We start from the raw sequence: 17,201 nt of genomic DNA, 5'->3' as shown, positions 1-17,201 counted from the left end.
ATCACGTCGATGAAGAATCAGCTCATACATACTCTGGGATCGACACTCGTCCTTGGGATCACAATATCACGGCTCACACTGAAGAAGACTATGCGTGGGGAATGAATACAACACAAGAACGGGATTATACTTCAGGGGGTTGGGATCATCATATCACAGGTCCATCATATCACGGGTCCATCACAGGTCAATTAGATTTAAATTCATGGGCTGATGAGGAAAATACAAAAAATGTTAGACATTTTGATAATTCTACTATGGATGCAAATATTCTCACCCCAATTACAGAACACATGCCTGAGCAAGATGATTTATTTGGGGACAGTTCGCATCATGTCATGAATAGCGATGATGATTTGTATGCTACATCAAGTGACGGAGAAGATGATCATCATGTTGACAATGCAAATGAAGGGACATCGGCGCGTGTGTTAATGTCTGGAGCAACAATGACAGAGAACATTCCTATTGCACTGGAGCAACATTTACGTGAAATTCCCCAATTTTTCAATGAAGTCTACGACGAACAATTTCCAGATTCATTTGGTATTCCTTCTGCATCACGAACAAACTTTTACAATCCTGAAAGGCCAGAGCTCGGTGTAAAAATGGTATTTAAGAGCAAAAACGATTTAATATCTTCAGTGAAGGATTTTTCTGTCTGAGTTTTGAGACGTGAATATATCGTTGTCCAAAGTTCTCCGACAATTTGGAAGGTCAAATGCAAGAACCGGTCCGAAGGACTTCGAGCATCGTTGAAAAAAAGTTTAGGCTACTTCATGATCACGAAATATGGTGATGATCACACATGCATGTCTACTCAAGTCGGTATAGATCACCACAACCTTGACATAAACATGATAGCCAATACACTTTTGGGAATTGTGCGTTGTGATCCTGCATACGAAATCAAATATGTGCGAGAAAGTATTAAAGAAAAATATGGGTATGATATATCGTATGCTAAGGCATGGCAGAGTTTGAAACGCGCGGTGGAGATAGTTTATGGCACATGGGAAAGCTCTGTAACTTTGCTTCCTAAATATATGGAAGCTTTGTCAAAGTACAATCCAGGAACTGTTGTAGAATGGAAGCATCTTCGATCGTATGACCATCCACATAAAGTTTTGAACTTTGTGTTTTGGGCATTCAGACCATGTATAGATGGTTTTCGACATTTTCGCAACGTAATCAGTGTAGACGGTACCCATATGTACACCAAATATAAGCACAAACTACTCATAACAGTAACATTGGATGCCAATAACCAGTTTTTGCCGCTAGCATTTGCGCTTGTTGATGAAGAAAACTACGAGTCTTGGCATTGGTTCCTCGGTAATGTTGCACGACATGTACCAGAGGGTGTAGTGGTGTGTGCCTTATATCTGATTAGACATGCGGGTATAACAAGTGCAATTCAAGATCTCCCTGACTTCAAGCCTCCTTGTAGTGTTCATTGTTTCTGTTTGAGGCATGTTTGCTCTAATTTCAACAGCAAGGTCAAAAACATTCATTTAAAAGACTTATGTTGGGAAGCAGGGATACAACACCAAGTCGCAAAATTTAATGCGACAATGGAGGCAATTAGAACAAAGAATGCAGCAGCTTTCACGTATTTGTCAAACATTCCAAAAGAAAAATGGTCATTGGCTCATGATGGTAGATGGCGACGAGGGATAATGACGAATAACATATCTGAGTGTACTAATGGTGTGTTGAAAGGGGTGCGACTTCTTCCAATAACTGCAATTGTGGAGATGACCTTACAGCATTGCGTGCACTATTTCATTCAACGACGAGCGCGAAGTGATAAGATGCTAGAAAAAAATCAACCATGGACCGACTATGCATACTCTAAATTTGATATGTGGTTAAAAAGTCTATTGAACATCGAGTAGTAAGATTTGACCAAAGGGATAAAACAGCATCCGTCGCGACAGGAAGAAGACCGGGTCGTCAACATCACGTACAAGCTGTGAACATTTCTACGCGTGAATGCACATGTGGTAAATTCACAATATTTGGAATTCCTTGTTCACATGTTATATGTGCAGCGAAATGGTTTGGTTTGAATCCCGCACAGCTTGTACAACCATGGTTTACATTGAGCGAATACGTGAATACATACGATGGAAGATTCTACCCTATTCATGATGAACAATATTGGGATGGACCTGCATTCCAATTACGACACAATGGTGTTCATCGACAAAGGAGGCAGGCTGGTAGAGATCGCACGACACGCATAAGAAACGAGATGGATCAGCCATCAACGAGGGAGAGACAACGTGGGAGGTAAAAGATCTACAATAACCTATTGTACCTTATTTTTAAACCATAACATGTGAAGTTATTAATGTAATTACAAAATTGTGCATTAAATTCTTGTATTTATTGATAATTTTTGTTCATTGCAGGTAGGTGCAGGTGAGAAGATCGAGTTATGGTGCCAAATAATTATGTTTGTGACGTAGATTTTACAATTTAGTATTGTATTATTATGACAATTCAGTGTTGTATTGTAATGAAGATTTTTTAATATGTAGTTTGTTGACTTATTTGACTTGATTTAGCAATTATACTTATGTTTTTTCATTACTATAAATTTATCCGTAAATTTATTCGTAAAAGAATAATAAATCACAATCAATACATTCTACAATTTTAAAAAGTCAAGAATACAAAAATTGTATACAAAAGTTGAAAAAATATGTTGCAGCAACAACTTGTAATTAAAACAAAAAAATTGCAAAACATACAACAATACGATGTAAGTAATATGCATATATAAATAAATAGTTAATGTCGATGGTAACGATGCCCCCCAGTACCACACGGTGGTCTTCTGATTACTCTACGCCCACGACCTAACATCTGCTCATCTCCATGCGTACTTGTTTGTGCTGCAGATGTACTGGTGTCAGCAATGTTCCCACCAACCTCATACCCTTCTGTATCAGAATATTGTTCAGACTATAATAACCAGCGACATACGATGGAAATCTTGAAACCACTGGCGGAGTAGTGTACGCCATATTTGAAGATGATGGTCCGAGTTCAAGCTCATTTCCTGTCCACATCGGTGGATATTGCACATGAGCTGGGCGTGTCTGTGACATAAATGCATATGTTATATAACATATATTTAATACAACAAATTATATTTACGTACATATGTAGATAAATTGAACATGTCTTACGATAAAATGTCGGTAGTTTGCATCAACTGGATGGTAGCCCATGATGTTCGAAGGTACCACTGGCGGCGAGAGCACTATTTGTGAAATGCGATTATACCAACCAACATAGTCCACTGTGATGGCGGGTGTACCAAGTATGACATAATCCCCGCCAATCACAAAATTATATATGTCATCCCACATTTCTACAAAATCTTTGTGATATGTCGCCCAATCAAAGTTTTTCCGGCATTGTCGCGCCAGTTTATGAAAATTGTCGAAGTTAGTAGCAGGTGGCGGAATACCCTGACGCATTCCAAACTGTCGGCGACACTGCTCTGGTCTATGCATCTCTACTATATGAAAATTGATCAATGTGCATGCCCACCAACATAGATGAATTCTATCTCTGTCAAGAATTCCACCAACCTCCGGGGACTCCATATCATAAACTGTCCATAAAAACTGAAGCAAATAAAATGAAAAAAGGTTATCAAATCGATAATATATAATTCAGACTGAATTTGTAAAAAATTTCAAACTCTAAACAACTAATTTATATATCTACCTGCCCTTCTACCATCCTGTCAAGCATATCTCTCATTATACGGAACGAATGATGGGCCGTGTGTGTCCAAGAAAATCCGCGTCTCCACCTGCAATTTATAAAAGCACACAGTAGTTTCATTAAAACTAAATAACAAAATAATAATAATAAATGTTAATTATTTCTTCGTACGCCGTATGGTGGGAATGGTAGACCCTGAATCAAATCCGCAGCCTGCTCTTGTGAAATAGATACCTCTTGCGCTCTATCAGGGCAAAGAATAGTAATTCTAGACCACACCCAAATCTGCAATAACATACAACAGAAATAGTCAAATCATAAGAAAAATTAAGTACAACAAATATTATGACCGTAGAAGTGTAAATATACTTGCAATATCTGAACAGGGCCACACAAATCGACCTTTAATCTCATTGATGTGTCGCACAACTCTCTGTAAAGATATGTCAACATAGCAGAACCCCAGCTAAACGTATTCACTAATTCGATGTCCTCAAGAAACTGCAAATACAAAAGTTTCACAGCAGCACCTTCCGAGTCCGGAAACATACATCCACCAATGATCATTAATGCAACACAACGAGAATATTGTGCCATGTCCTCTTCAGTGCTTTGATCATTAATCATATTATTTAGGCAATGGTCTAGCAAAGCGGTCAGATAAAGATGTGCGCCTTTAATCTGAGAAGATGTAGGCATAAAACCCAACCAAGTAGCGCATCGCTGTTGTAAGGTATGTTTGTTGTACGCGGTATTTACACCAGTGATGGGCATGCCATCAATATTCAACTCCCAAATAAGGGCAACGTCCTGTAGTGTGATTGTTGTCTCGCCCACTGTAAGGTGAAATGTGTGTGTCTCACAACGCCATCTCTCAACAATGGCTGTAAGCAAATGATTATCATAATATTTAATTGGACCACACTGGATGACACCATAGAAGCCCATGCGAGCAAGACATAGGCGGACACGAAGGTGAATCCCAGCATTAAGCAATCTCCAAAGACATTTGTCAGACCGGCGTGGCGGAATTATTGCATCCATGTTCTCAGCGTTGATATTATTTGATATGTGTCTACCCCGCAAATACCATACATTATCCGTATTTTCAGCCATCTTGCAAACAAAAAATCAATAGTTAACAAATATTATATTTCATATGTTCATGAAAAATTAATAATAAAACTAATTACTGTAAATTAAATAATTTCTTTTAATTATCAAATATAATTAATAAAATGTAACATGTAATTATAATACATACAATATTATTATTTATTAATAAGTATACTAATAATTATAAAAACATATACACTGGTAATAGTTATTTATTATAACATTTAATTATAATCGTTACAAAATAGTTATTTATTATAACATTAACTTATTAAGTATAGTAATAGTTATTTGTTATAAAACGTATACATTAGTAATAGTTATTTTTTATAATAAATATATTAGTAATAGTTATAAAACGTATACATTTATTGTAATTAATTTAAGTATAGTTATTGTTATATATAATTATAATTAATTTAAGTATAGTTATTATTATATATAATTAACATTATAATTATTCCAATAATAAAATTATTATTAAAATTATTACGTGATGCGTTCAATAATATTATAAAATTATACAATTAATATTATACAATTAATACCATAATTAATTCAATAATTTAATTATATAATTATTATTATACAATTAATATTATAATTATTCCAATAATGCAAAACGTATACAGTTATTACAATTAAATAAAATTTAGTGTATATTATAATTATTCCAATAATACAAAACGTATACATTTATTATACAGTTAATATTATAATTATTCTAATAATACAAATAATATTATAATTATTTAAATTAATTAAGTACATTATTATTATTACTTAAAACTACTGTAATGCGTTCATAATGTGTTCGGTGATGCAAAAATTCTAAATTCTAGTATTATAATTCCATTAATACAATTAAAATTAAAATTATTATAGTTAACGGACAACAATAAATATAATAAATATAAACAATATCATTACTTCTTAATACTTTGAAAAAAAAATCAGATACTAACGCTAATGAAGCTCGGTGATGAAAGAAGAATGCCTGGAAAGAAGGAAGAAGTGCTCCACGATCGGTGATATTATCCGTGAAAAAGAAGAGAAGGGGCGATTGAAAATGAAGAGATGTGCGCCTCATTTAAAGAAGGGAAAAGAGAGTCACGGGAGGGTAGTCATGGCTGGAGACGGTCACGGACAATGAATCCGTGACCGTCTGCCACGGATTCAGAATCCGTGTCAGGCTGTCACGGATTCATTGAGTGACTTTTTTTTTAATTTTTTTTTAAAAATAAAATATGAATCCGTGACAGTCCTCGCGGATTGTACTAGTTTCATAAAAATTTTCAATCTGCAATATTTTTATAATGCGTTTTTAAATTTATAATATTTTTTAAAAAAAAAACCCCGAAAAAATCGGGATCATCCTCGTTTCGGGTTTTTCCCTCGGGATTCTAAACTCGTGAAGAAAGTTGTCATCTCTAGGGACAACTATGTCTATAAAAACATGGGGAGATATTGAATTCAGAACCCCAACGACGTATTATTTAATCTTTGACAAACAAGTTTAGGCATCACCAATAGTATTAATTATTTATTTGAGCGCAAGTTGATTTTAATTTATTTTCATTTTTGCAAAATTCTTCAAGGGTTCAATGTATACATCATGTTACACAAACATGAATGACACGACACAATTGTCTTCAAACTCAAAATGTATTTTATCATATGAAATGTTTAAATTTTAATATAATTAAGATAAAAAATATTTTCATTGATTTGATTGAATTTAATCTAAAATGTAATGTGTTTATAATTGTTAGACATGAATTTTATTGTGGCGATGATTAACTAAAACCAGCAGACCAGAACAGTAGACTCACCTATCAGAAGCCGCTGGTCTAGTAAAACTAAAGCAGTAGAAAGGATAGAAATGCAGAACCAGTAGAAGACGTTGCCTAACGTTAATACTTTAATTGTCACCGTTAAAGTTACTAAGCATTAATTGCAGCATTAATTACTATACGGAGTCATTTAATGCACTTTACCCAATTAAGTATAAAACAAGACGATAAAAACTACTGATGTTGTTTGTTATGATGATACCACTTGTTGTGGGGACCCGGACGCTGATCTTTTCTTAATCATCTTTGGGATTTAATTATCAATTAAGATAAAAACAGGGTCTAAAAATTTTTCTTGTTAAAATACAGTGCGGAAGGTAATGGCATCTACATAATATACATATCTGTATAAAACTACATTTCAGTACAACGGTACAATAGTCTTTCAACTAATCTAAGGTTCAATTACTAAAGTTCAAGTAATAAAACCAAGTCTACAATAAGTCCGGAATCACCACGCTAAATTCGTCTTCTCTCATCATCTTCTTGACCCTGATCCTGCCCCACCTGTTGTCATGTGCACACATACAAAACAAGACAACAGCCGGATACTCCGGTGAGAATAAATCCCAGTATAAAACATGGTAAGCATGTATATAAACAATCTAAATCATAAAACATGCTATCATGAACATATTCAAAAGTAATAGATTTCATAATCTATAAAATCAAATCAAAATAAGCATGCAACTCAATTCAGATAAACATGCAATTTAATCAAATCATAAACATATGCTATCATGACTGAAAGCAATAAAGATGGGTTTCATAGTCTATGAAACCACATCCATAAATGCATGCAGTTCTAGTCAAATCATGTATAGACTCGACTCAACTATAACTCTAGGGATCTCGGTGTGAATAAGACGATCTATCACCTACTCTCCAATCGGGGTGACGGTACGTCTTATTCCTAGACTTCGGTCTGATCTATACCCACATCTACAATAAGAGACTGATCTTCTCCTACGCTGTGATACCACCGAACGTCTAGAAGTTTGACTGATCTGTCAAGACTCCCTATCTTAAATGCAATGAATAACAATCTGTAAATAAAGCATAGCATATCAACACATAAACAAAAGCATATTCACATCAGAATATAACAATAATCTAGTATGTGATTTTGTAGGGAAACTCAAATAGGATCTTATTTGAGTTGTGTCTTCCCGAATATCACATGAATTATACCTTTCTCGTCCCGGTCTGACGAAGACGATGACCTGTATTCAAATCTGTCCATATCGAATCTGAAATGACAATATCGAATACGCTGTATCAGTGAATAACTCAATACACAATCTGTTCTGATCAATACTCAATTTAGTATACAATCTGATCAATATCTGAACAGGATACAATTCAATTCATGTCATCGATATCACAATATAATCGAAATCATATCTGAATCTGATCAATCTAAATCAACTGATGTTTCGACGGCATAACAATACAATCTGAATAACCCCGTCAAACTGAACATCACAGATATAATTCTAGAACGTATAATCCATACTGATATAACTCATAATCTCAACGATAATATAAATCTGATATCGAATCTCAGTCAATATCTTTCAAAAATCATAACAATTACAGAAACAGTCTGTTCTTTAATCTGACTTCAATTCTACAATGTCTACGGTAGCAGAAACGCCATATCTGAATCACATGCAATTCTAGCAACATCATATTCTCAAAACATCTCAAAACGTAACAAAACTTACGTCCTTGTGTAGCTCGTGTCGAGAGGAACTCAGAACTGAAGTCGGATTTGAATTCTGACGGACGGATTTCTCACAATCGTAACCCGAAAAGGCGGAAGGAAATTCTCTCAAAGTCTTCGGCCTTATTCTGAGTTTTCTGAGGGAAAAACGCGTCATTCGAACATATATATACTACATGCACATTCTGAAACGTGGCATCATTTTTCATGCAACACGCATGACCGCGGGTGCGGTCGTGTCATACACCGCGGGTGCGCTCATGCTTCGGCATTATCTTCATTTTTCTCGAAAGATTCGACCGCGGGTGCGGTCTTGTTCATACCGCAGGTGCAGTCACCCTACTGTAGCTGCACCGCGGGTGCGCTCCTGTTAGCACTGCGGGTGCGGTGATGCTACGGAATTTCTTGCCAACTTACTGTCCATGCACCGCGGGTGCGGTGATGGCTGGCACCACGGGTGCGGTGCTGTTTTCTCAAAATATTCTAGTTTTGCAACATCGTTTCTCCCCTTCTGTTTTTGCCTTCCTTATTCATACTTTATATATATCAATACAAAGTATCAAACTCAATTCTCGGGCCTTACAAAGACTGATTATTTTATAGCTTTTCTGCAGGATCCTCTTTTGGTAATAAAGCTGATTGTATCAGCTATCTGAAGACATCCTCTGATTGTGAACGTTGAACTCAGTCGATTATATATATATATGGATCAAATCCTTATACGACCCAACTCTTCGCTTAACATTATTCTTCAAGGATCAAAAGCTATTTTCACTGATAAGACAATCTCGATATTCCTTGAATACTTAGAGTTCAACACAAAGAAAAGTAGCACACGCTTCATAGCTCTTATCTGATCTTTTGGAGATCATCTTGTGCTACTGATTCTTACACTCTTCACAATCTTTACATCACTTATACTTTATCAAGAAGAGTTTGTAATCTGAAAAGAGTCTTTTCAGAACTTTGTGTTTCGTATTTTTGTGAGTTGAGTAACTAAGAGTTTCAGTAGGCTGTGGTGTAAGTCCTTCTGAAGTGGGTGTGTACAAGAGTTGTACTGTAATTTCCAAAGTCTTTTAGTTATACCTTCTGGAAACAGAAGAAGGGGAGACGTAGAAGATTTTATCTTCGAACTTCCATAAACAATTGCTGCCTACTGTTTCTATTGTCTTTCATTTACCTCATCAAATTGTTTCCGCATGTTTTATTGTAATCTAGGTGAAGGTATACGTACAAGATAAACTACTATCTCTAACAGGATTTTAGTACCTGTTTGCACAATATTTGGTGTTGCGGGCGTGCCAGGTGCGAAAGTGCACCAATTTGCGTAAAAACAACGAAAATCTAACTTCTAAAAACTTGACGATTATGGATACTAAATTCGACCGTCGGTTCTAATCTCCTAAAATGACTACGACGCCAAAATAAAGAAAACTACTGGAATTTGGGGAATAAACTCCTGACATCATTTATATTTTCAACAAACAGTAGGAATTTACAAAATATGGAAATATAACACAAATAATTGCTGAAATCTAGAACTAGAAGACGCTAGAAATGTACTGGAAATACTTGAAAACTAGTGCAATGAAAGATTGAATTTTGCAGACAGTAATTGCATATTTTGTCTGTGTAGTTGTGTTGTGTGTAGCCAGTGTTTGCCGATGTCTTTTTCTTTCCAGCGTTGTGCCGTTTCTCCTCACTCCCCCATGAGCCCATGATCTTTTCCACTACTTTCTCACGATCTCCATTTATCCTCCCACGTTCTGTGACCAGTTTTGAATCGATAAAAACCAATTCTGTCAATTTTATCGGGCCTATATAATTTAATTGGGCTTGTAATTTAACTGGGCTTATAATTAAATTATTTTTGCGCAAACAATTGCCCCCCGCAAGCATTGGCCCATTGGGCCAAAATGCTTTTATGTAGCCCGGTCCGATCCATTTATTTGTAGTGGCCCATAATCATTTATCTGTGAATTTGATTTATAGCAGTGGGCCACTCACCCAAGCCCAATCCATATTTGGGCTTTAAAATATTGGGTTCTATTTCTTCCCCTTCAATTCAAAATCTGTAATCCGCTTTCTTCACTTCTTCCTTCTCGCTGCCCTCATCCGATTACTCCCCGCTGCCACTGTGGAAGCCTGTCACTCCGCCAATCCTACACCTCAACCGTGGCGGCTCTCAAGCTCTTTCCAGCCGTTCTTTGCTGTCGATTGTTCTCTACTGCTGCCCAAAGTCGTTTTATGGCTCACGATCCACCTCCGGCGAATCCTTCCGTATCCATCGCTGCGGGCGCCATTTCTGCTCCGGCCACTGTTTCTGTCTCGTTGCCCATTGCGTTCGCCGGCTCCGCCACTGGTCTTAATCCCTTCCTCGCCATCTCTGGGTCGTCGATTTCCCATTCGGTAGCCAAGTCAACTAATACTTAATTTGATCATCATCACGTCTTAATGGTGTTTGTGAATTTGCCCAAATGAAATCCACAAGCATTTCCTTGTATTGCATGTCTGCTTCTTTAGCTTCCATTCCTTCTTGGATTTGGGATTCATTCAACTCCTTACTCTTTCTTGGGCATCAACTCCCCACTCTCATTTTTTTTAATAGTGTTGGCATGTTTACTCATAACAGGTATCACTGGATTGAGATTGGCCATGGGTTGGCCTCAGTTCCCTGGTGCACTTGAAGCTTAAGCATTGGTGTCATTTGGGGCAACACATGTAACTCTCAACTCATAGGTGCTCTTATATGCTGCATCCACTCAAGACGACTCCCTCGTCCCTAGCATTTATGCATTGCACTTCAGTCGGACCCCTTTCCCGCATACACGTATATGCATTTGCACTTCAGTCGGACCCCTTTCCCGCATACACGTATATGCATTTGCACTTCAGTTGGACCCCTTTCCCGCATACACGTTTACTTACTGTTCTTGCATGCGGTGACTCCGCTTCTTCTCTGTTGATTGTTGGTTTGGTGTTGTGGTTGTTGGGTGTTGGATGTGGAATGAGGATGGGTTTAATGTGATGTTGTGTATTGGATGTTAGGAAAGAGTTTCTATTCATTCTTAATCCACTCAACCCAATTCATTCCAACAGTTTCAATCAAAACCATAAGTTGGCTTAAAACTCCCCACTCGAGAGTATCTTCTTCCTTGATTCCCTATCGAAACACAATGAATCCAATATGATAAAAGTGACCTACTGGCCAACTTTAATTGATCTTTCTCGTTTTTTGAGTCATAACCAACAAATATTTACATTAGTGGCCCTACGGCCTACTAAAAATAAAATCTTACAACATGAAGCTAAAAACCGTACAAAAATGGCTGGATAGCCTATTTCTATACCAAAGTCCACTTCTGGGTCCTCTTGGGGTTCGCATAACGCTCTTGTTCTCTTCTGTTCTTCATTATTAGTCGTTGTTCCGTTCGGTGAGCCCAACTCCCCGCTTGGTATGTTTCTTTCTTGCCCTATTCTAAGTGGCCTAATGGCCTACTTCACGGGCCTGTCAATGCACATGCAAGCAACCATTTCTGCAGTGGCTGTATAGTCGACCTTATCAATGATTTCTCGTAACATAAGTATAATAAAAACATCAACCAAATGTATGGACAAGTGGCCATAAGGCCGACTCCCCACTGAAACAACGAATGAAGGAAACGGCTAACTGTCCCACTTTCTTATCAATCTTATTATTGAATCCTGAAAAACTGATATTTACCTCAGTGGCCCTAAGGCTCACATCACATGACATCTTGAAATAAAGAACTAAATCTATACAAAAGTGGCCCCAAAGGCCAACTCCCCGCTGGATATCAGCCTTTCTGTTCGCCTCACTCGCTTGTTTTTTCTACTTCTTCTTTCACTTTCAACTCGACTTCTTTTGGAATGCGACGAGATGGCTGTTGAAATGGTTTGAAACCTTATTTGAGTGGAAGTCGGTGTTCGACCAATTTCCGGTCCAACCCTGGCATGTCGTCATAACTCCATGCAAAACAATCTTTGTATTCTTTCAGCGTACTGATCAAATCTCGCTTCAACTTCTCTTCCAGTAGCTTACTCACATACACCATTTTTGGATCCTCAAGCTCCCCCAAGTTAATCTTTTCCAACGGGTCTTGTACTTCGTGTTGGCCATCTTCCATTTGAAATGGCACCATCAACAATTCATCGACTTGAAGTTCATCCTCTTTGTATTCTTCTTCTTGGACAACCTCGGTTCCATAGGTGTCCCATGCTTCCTCTCCCATTACTTTGTCCAGTACTTGCTGCACATGCGCCTTCCATATAGAGGTTGCAGCTACCTGTCTTTCTTTCTGTTTCAAATCAACCATCAATCTCCTCAATCAGCGGCTGAATTATCGGCCTAGACGGCACGATAACAGTAGGTTTGAGGATTCTTTCCAACACCGAGCTTGGAGTTGGTGTTTGCATGTACAACGGATTTTCTTTCTTGCTGTTGCTACGAATTTTGATAGGCCCAAAATCCCCATTGTAATATCTGGCCTCCACTGCACTTGCACTTGTTTGAAAGGGCTGTCCATCCGCTTCTATGACCTCCACGTCATCCCCTTTCCAAAATAACAAAAGCTGGTGCATTGAGGATGGTATGCACTGGTTTGAATGGATCCAATCTCTGCCTAACAACGCTTGGAAGTTGGCGGAGGAGTTTACCACGAAAAATGCACATAAAGATGACATACTCCCCACAGTAACATCAGCGGGGAGTACCCCAATGGTCTTGGTAGTTTCCCCTGTAAATGCAGCAACCGAAACTTCTGAAGGAATCAAGTCTTCCTCATTTTTGCCCAGACTTTTCAACATTATTACTGGGAGAATGTTTACCGCTGAGCCATTGTCAATCAACACTCTAGACACTGACTTTCCATTCAAGTGGGCTTTGATGTACAACGGCCTTATGTGCTTGGTCATGACCGGTGTAGGCTTTTCAAGTATCACCTGCTGAGGCTTGTTTCGGTGACCCTCCTTGATAATCACTTTTGAACTCCCTTCAGGGAGTTTACTTGCCTGATCTTTTTTTTGCGACGATTCATGGGGTATCAACTCCCCGTTCCCTTCTTCTACCATTTTAAATCTCTCGGGTAGTATAACCACTCCAGTGGCACAATCCACAGTGATGTGAAATTCCCCAACGCGAAAATTAATTGATTTCCTTGTTTGATCATCCTCTTCGCTTAATAAATCATCATCGTCTTCAACAAACTTGTCCTCAGTAGCCGATCTTCCAAACTTAGATTTACTCCCCACTGGCTCATTGGAGACTGGAACATCAATTTTGTATTCATTCCTCAGCTTAGCGGACTCCTCTCTTCTTGCAATAGCTCTTTCTCTCAACAGTCGTCTCTTTTGTGTCCTAGTCGGTGGCCTAGGGAACTTTTTGTGTTGGGCCACTCTCCAAGACTCACTGAACTCTCCTCTGGCTGGAAGGACGTATCTCCGCTTTACTCCACTGTTCTCAATCATTTTTCCTTTTGTGATTTCGTATGAACGCCGTTCTCTGCCTTGATCAGCTGATAATTTTCTAGTTTCCACCATTCGTGACTCAAATGCATATGCATTTCCCCTGTCCGAATACCTTTGACGATGATTGCAAGATGACTCCCCTCTAAACCATTGTTTCTCCACCACTGGTCTTTCAAGGAAATGTTGATTCCTCGGCCTAAAGGCCGCGGATTCACCAACATTTCTGGGGAAACGCGGTTGAATTGTGCATATTTGATTGGCACTATGTCTTCCACGAGCTTCAAACAATTGACCCTTTGGAACCCAGTATTTCTTGATTACTCGGTCTTTCACTGCAAAGGATCGGCTTCTTTTCTCATTGAGAAGGTCCCTCAAATCTGTCACATTCACATTAACCAAAGCTACCGAGGGGAAAGGATCATCATCCACCGCCATAGACAATTGTTTGTTAGGGAACTTCACTACTCCCTTGTTAATTATGTCTTGCAAGATGTTTTTGAACGCCCAACAAGACTTTGTAGCATGATTGTAGGAGTTGTGGTATTTACAATACTCTCGTCCCTTCAGCTCTTCTGTAGGTGGCATCTTGTGATCAGGCGGGAATGTGATGAACTTTTCTTTCACCAAGAAATCAAAAACTTCCTCGGTCTTTGACACATCAAATGTATATTGCATGTCTTTGGGGAGTTGGGAGTTGTTCTTCTTTTCAGGTTCAGCTGGCTTCTTTTTTAGTTGGGGAACTGTGCAAGAACCAGCTGATCGAATCTCTGCCAATGACACATCTTCCATCTCCTGATAATAAGACCCCATAGCAGTTTTCTTCTTGTAAGACTCTTCCCGCAGTAGTTCTTCATATTCAGCCACTTTGGCAGCTAGCTCAAAGAAATCCCTGAACTCCATGCCTTGGAATTTCTTCCTTAATTCAAAATCCAGCCCCTTTTGTGCCATCTTCACGAACTCGGTTTCAGGTAGGAACACCTTGCATCTATTCTTCATCTTTTTGAATCTGTCTATGAAATATTCCACAGACTCCCCTTTCTTTTGAGTGACCCTGGATAAGTCGGCAATGCACACTTCTGTCTCTGTTCTATAAAATTGGATGTGAAATTGTCTTTCCATCTCATGCCAAGTCATCACTGAATTTCTGGGGAGTGAGGCATACCAAGCGAATGCAGTCCCAGTGAGGGAATTCGGGAATAGCCGCAACTTTAGATTGTTGAAGTTCTCCAAGTTGGCTAATTCCCCGCACTGTATGGTGAATCTGGCTATATGTTCCATGCTCGATTGGCCGTCCTCCCCACAGAACAGGCTGAAATCATGAACTCTATAACCCCTTGGATATGGGTTATTCACGTCTATGTGTTCTGGATAGGGCTTGTGGAATTCTGGGCGGCCTATCTGCCTCAAGGCCGGCCCATATAGCTCTTGAACAGCCTCTCTCACCATTTCTGGATCAACCACGTGAATGTTCCGAGCTGGGAGTGAGTGATGGTAGTGATTTGCCCCCCGAGCTTGAAACCCTGCATTTAAACCAATATTACCTCCTGGGAAGCCCCCATCCATTCCTTGATAATCCATGTGCGATATGTCATCATAAGCTTCTGGTTGGTATAGAGGATTCGTCACGCTATACACTTGAGTTTTCTTTGAGCTCCCCACTCCATGAGAATGTGGATATGGCTGAGCCCTCCCTCCTAAGGTTTCTTCTCTCTTGTGAGGTGGTGTATACCTTCTTTCTGGCTGATTCGGAAGAGTGAACTCCGGGCGGCGAGGATCGCCAGCCCTTGAGTTTCCAACTCCCTGGTCGAATTCATGGACTTGGTCGCTTCCCTGACCAGTCTCTTTGACGGTGGTATTTTGCTCCCTTCTGGTAGATTGATTCGGTCTACTCAGTAGAGTCTTCAAACAGTCGGCCATTGCCTTGGACAGGGCCAGTGATATTTCCTCAATCTTTATAGCAGTTAACTCTTCCATCACCTTGTCTGAAACTTGATCGTATGTAGTAGGAATCTGCAGATCTACTTCTTCAGCATGTGGTTCAACAGTAGGTTGCTCTGGCTGTGGAACCTGAGTTCCCTCTTGATTAGCCAGAGACTCTCCACTCTCTTGGTTGACGTTTTCTTTTCTCCTTGGCGCCATAGTGTGTGTCCCACCGGGCGTGCCAAAAATATGTTTGCACAATATTTGGTGTTGCGGGCGTGCCAGGTGTGAAAGTGCACCAATTTGCGTAAAAACAACGAAAATCTAACTTCTAAAAACTTGACGATTATGGATACTAAATTCGACCGTCGGTTCTAATCTCCTAAAATGACTACGACGCCAAAATAAAGAAAACTACTGGAATTTGGGGAATAAACTCCTGACATCATTTATATTTTCAACAAACAGTAGGAATTTACAAAATATGGAAATATAACACAAATAATTGCTGAAATCTAGAACTAGAAGACGCTAGAAATGTACTGGAAATACTTGAAAACTAGTGCAATGAAAGATTGAATTTTGCAGAGAGTAATTGCATATTTTGTCTGTGTAGTTGTGTTGTGTGTAGCCAGTGTTTGCCGATGTCTTTTTCTTTCCAGCGTTGTGCCGTTTCTCCTCATTCCCCCATGAGCCCATGATCTTTTCCACTACTTTCTCACGATCTCCATTTATCCTCCCACGTTCTGTGACCAGTTTTGAATCGATAAAAACCAATTCTGCCAATTTTATCGGGCCTATATAATTTAATTGGGCTTGTAATTTAACTGGGCTTATAATTAAATTATTTTGGCGCAAACAGTACCTCATCAGAAGAAAAAGAAAAACGAGTAGAGTTTATTCACCCTCCCTCTAAACTCAACTTCGATCCTCAACAATTGGTATCAGAGCATGTTATTCTTGTTCGTGAAAAACTATAACAAATGGCACACTTCAGCAAGATCCCTATGTTCTCTAAGGAAGATTTCGATGACTGGAAGATCAGAATGCAAGCTCATCTTGCAGCACAAGATGATGACATGTGGTATGTCATCACAGATGGTCCACTGAAAATATTAAAGCCTAATACAGCTGTTGCTGTTACTGAGGGTGCACCACAGATGGTTGAAAAATCAAGAAGTGAATAGACCAGTGAAGATAAGAAGAAGGCCAACCTTGATAATGTGGCGAAGGATATATTGTATAAAACTCTCGACAAGAACACTTTTAGCAAGATCAAAATGTGTTCTACTGCAAAGGATATTTGGGAGAAGCTCATCCAGATATGTGAAGGAAATGAGCAAACGAAAGAA

General features: G+C 38.7%; 1 protein-coding gene and 1 long non-coding RNA gene across 2 annotated transcripts; both read left to right on the top strand.

The window, feature by feature from the left end:
* The first annotated feature begins 857 nt into the window (after positions 1–857).
* LOC140810262 (uncharacterized) lies at positions 858–1,680 on the top strand. The gene is made up of 2 exons (XM_073168135.1): positions 858–1,370; positions 1,540–1,680. The coding sequence occupies exons 1-2, from the start codon at positions 858–860 to the stop codon at positions 1,678–1,680; spliced, it is 654 nt and encodes a 217-aa protein (XP_073024236.1).
* Positions 1,681–1,733: 53 nt separating this feature from the next.
* LOC140809758 (uncharacterized) lies at positions 1,734–2,906 on the top strand. The gene is made up of 3 exons (XR_012113166.1): positions 1,734–2,295; positions 2,418–2,712; positions 2,800–2,906. It is a non-coding gene; the product is annotated as an uncharacterized lncRNA (long non-coding RNA).
* Positions 2,907–17,201: the final 14,295 nt, after the last annotated feature.

The sequence above is a fragment of the Primulina eburnea genome, chromosome 13 (genome assembly GCF_022965805.1).
Source record: "Primulina eburnea isolate SZY01 chromosome 13, ASM2296580v1, whole genome shotgun sequence".
NCBI classification, from domain to species: domain Eukaryota; kingdom Viridiplantae; phylum Streptophyta; class Magnoliopsida; order Lamiales; family Gesneriaceae; genus Primulina; species Primulina eburnea.
The sequence above is the reverse complement of the archived record's forward strand: the minus strand, read 5'-3'. Positions and strand labels throughout refer to the sequence as shown.

Coding starts and splice junctions, on each gene's coding strand:
- LOC140810262 (XM_073168135.1), top strand. CDS start 858: ATGATAGCCAATACACTTTTGGGAATTGTGCGTTGTGATCCTGCATAC. Junction 1,371..1,539: donor ATGTACCAGAGGGTGTAGTG/GTGTGTGCCTTA, acceptor GTTGGGAAGCAG/GGATACAACACCAAGTCGCA.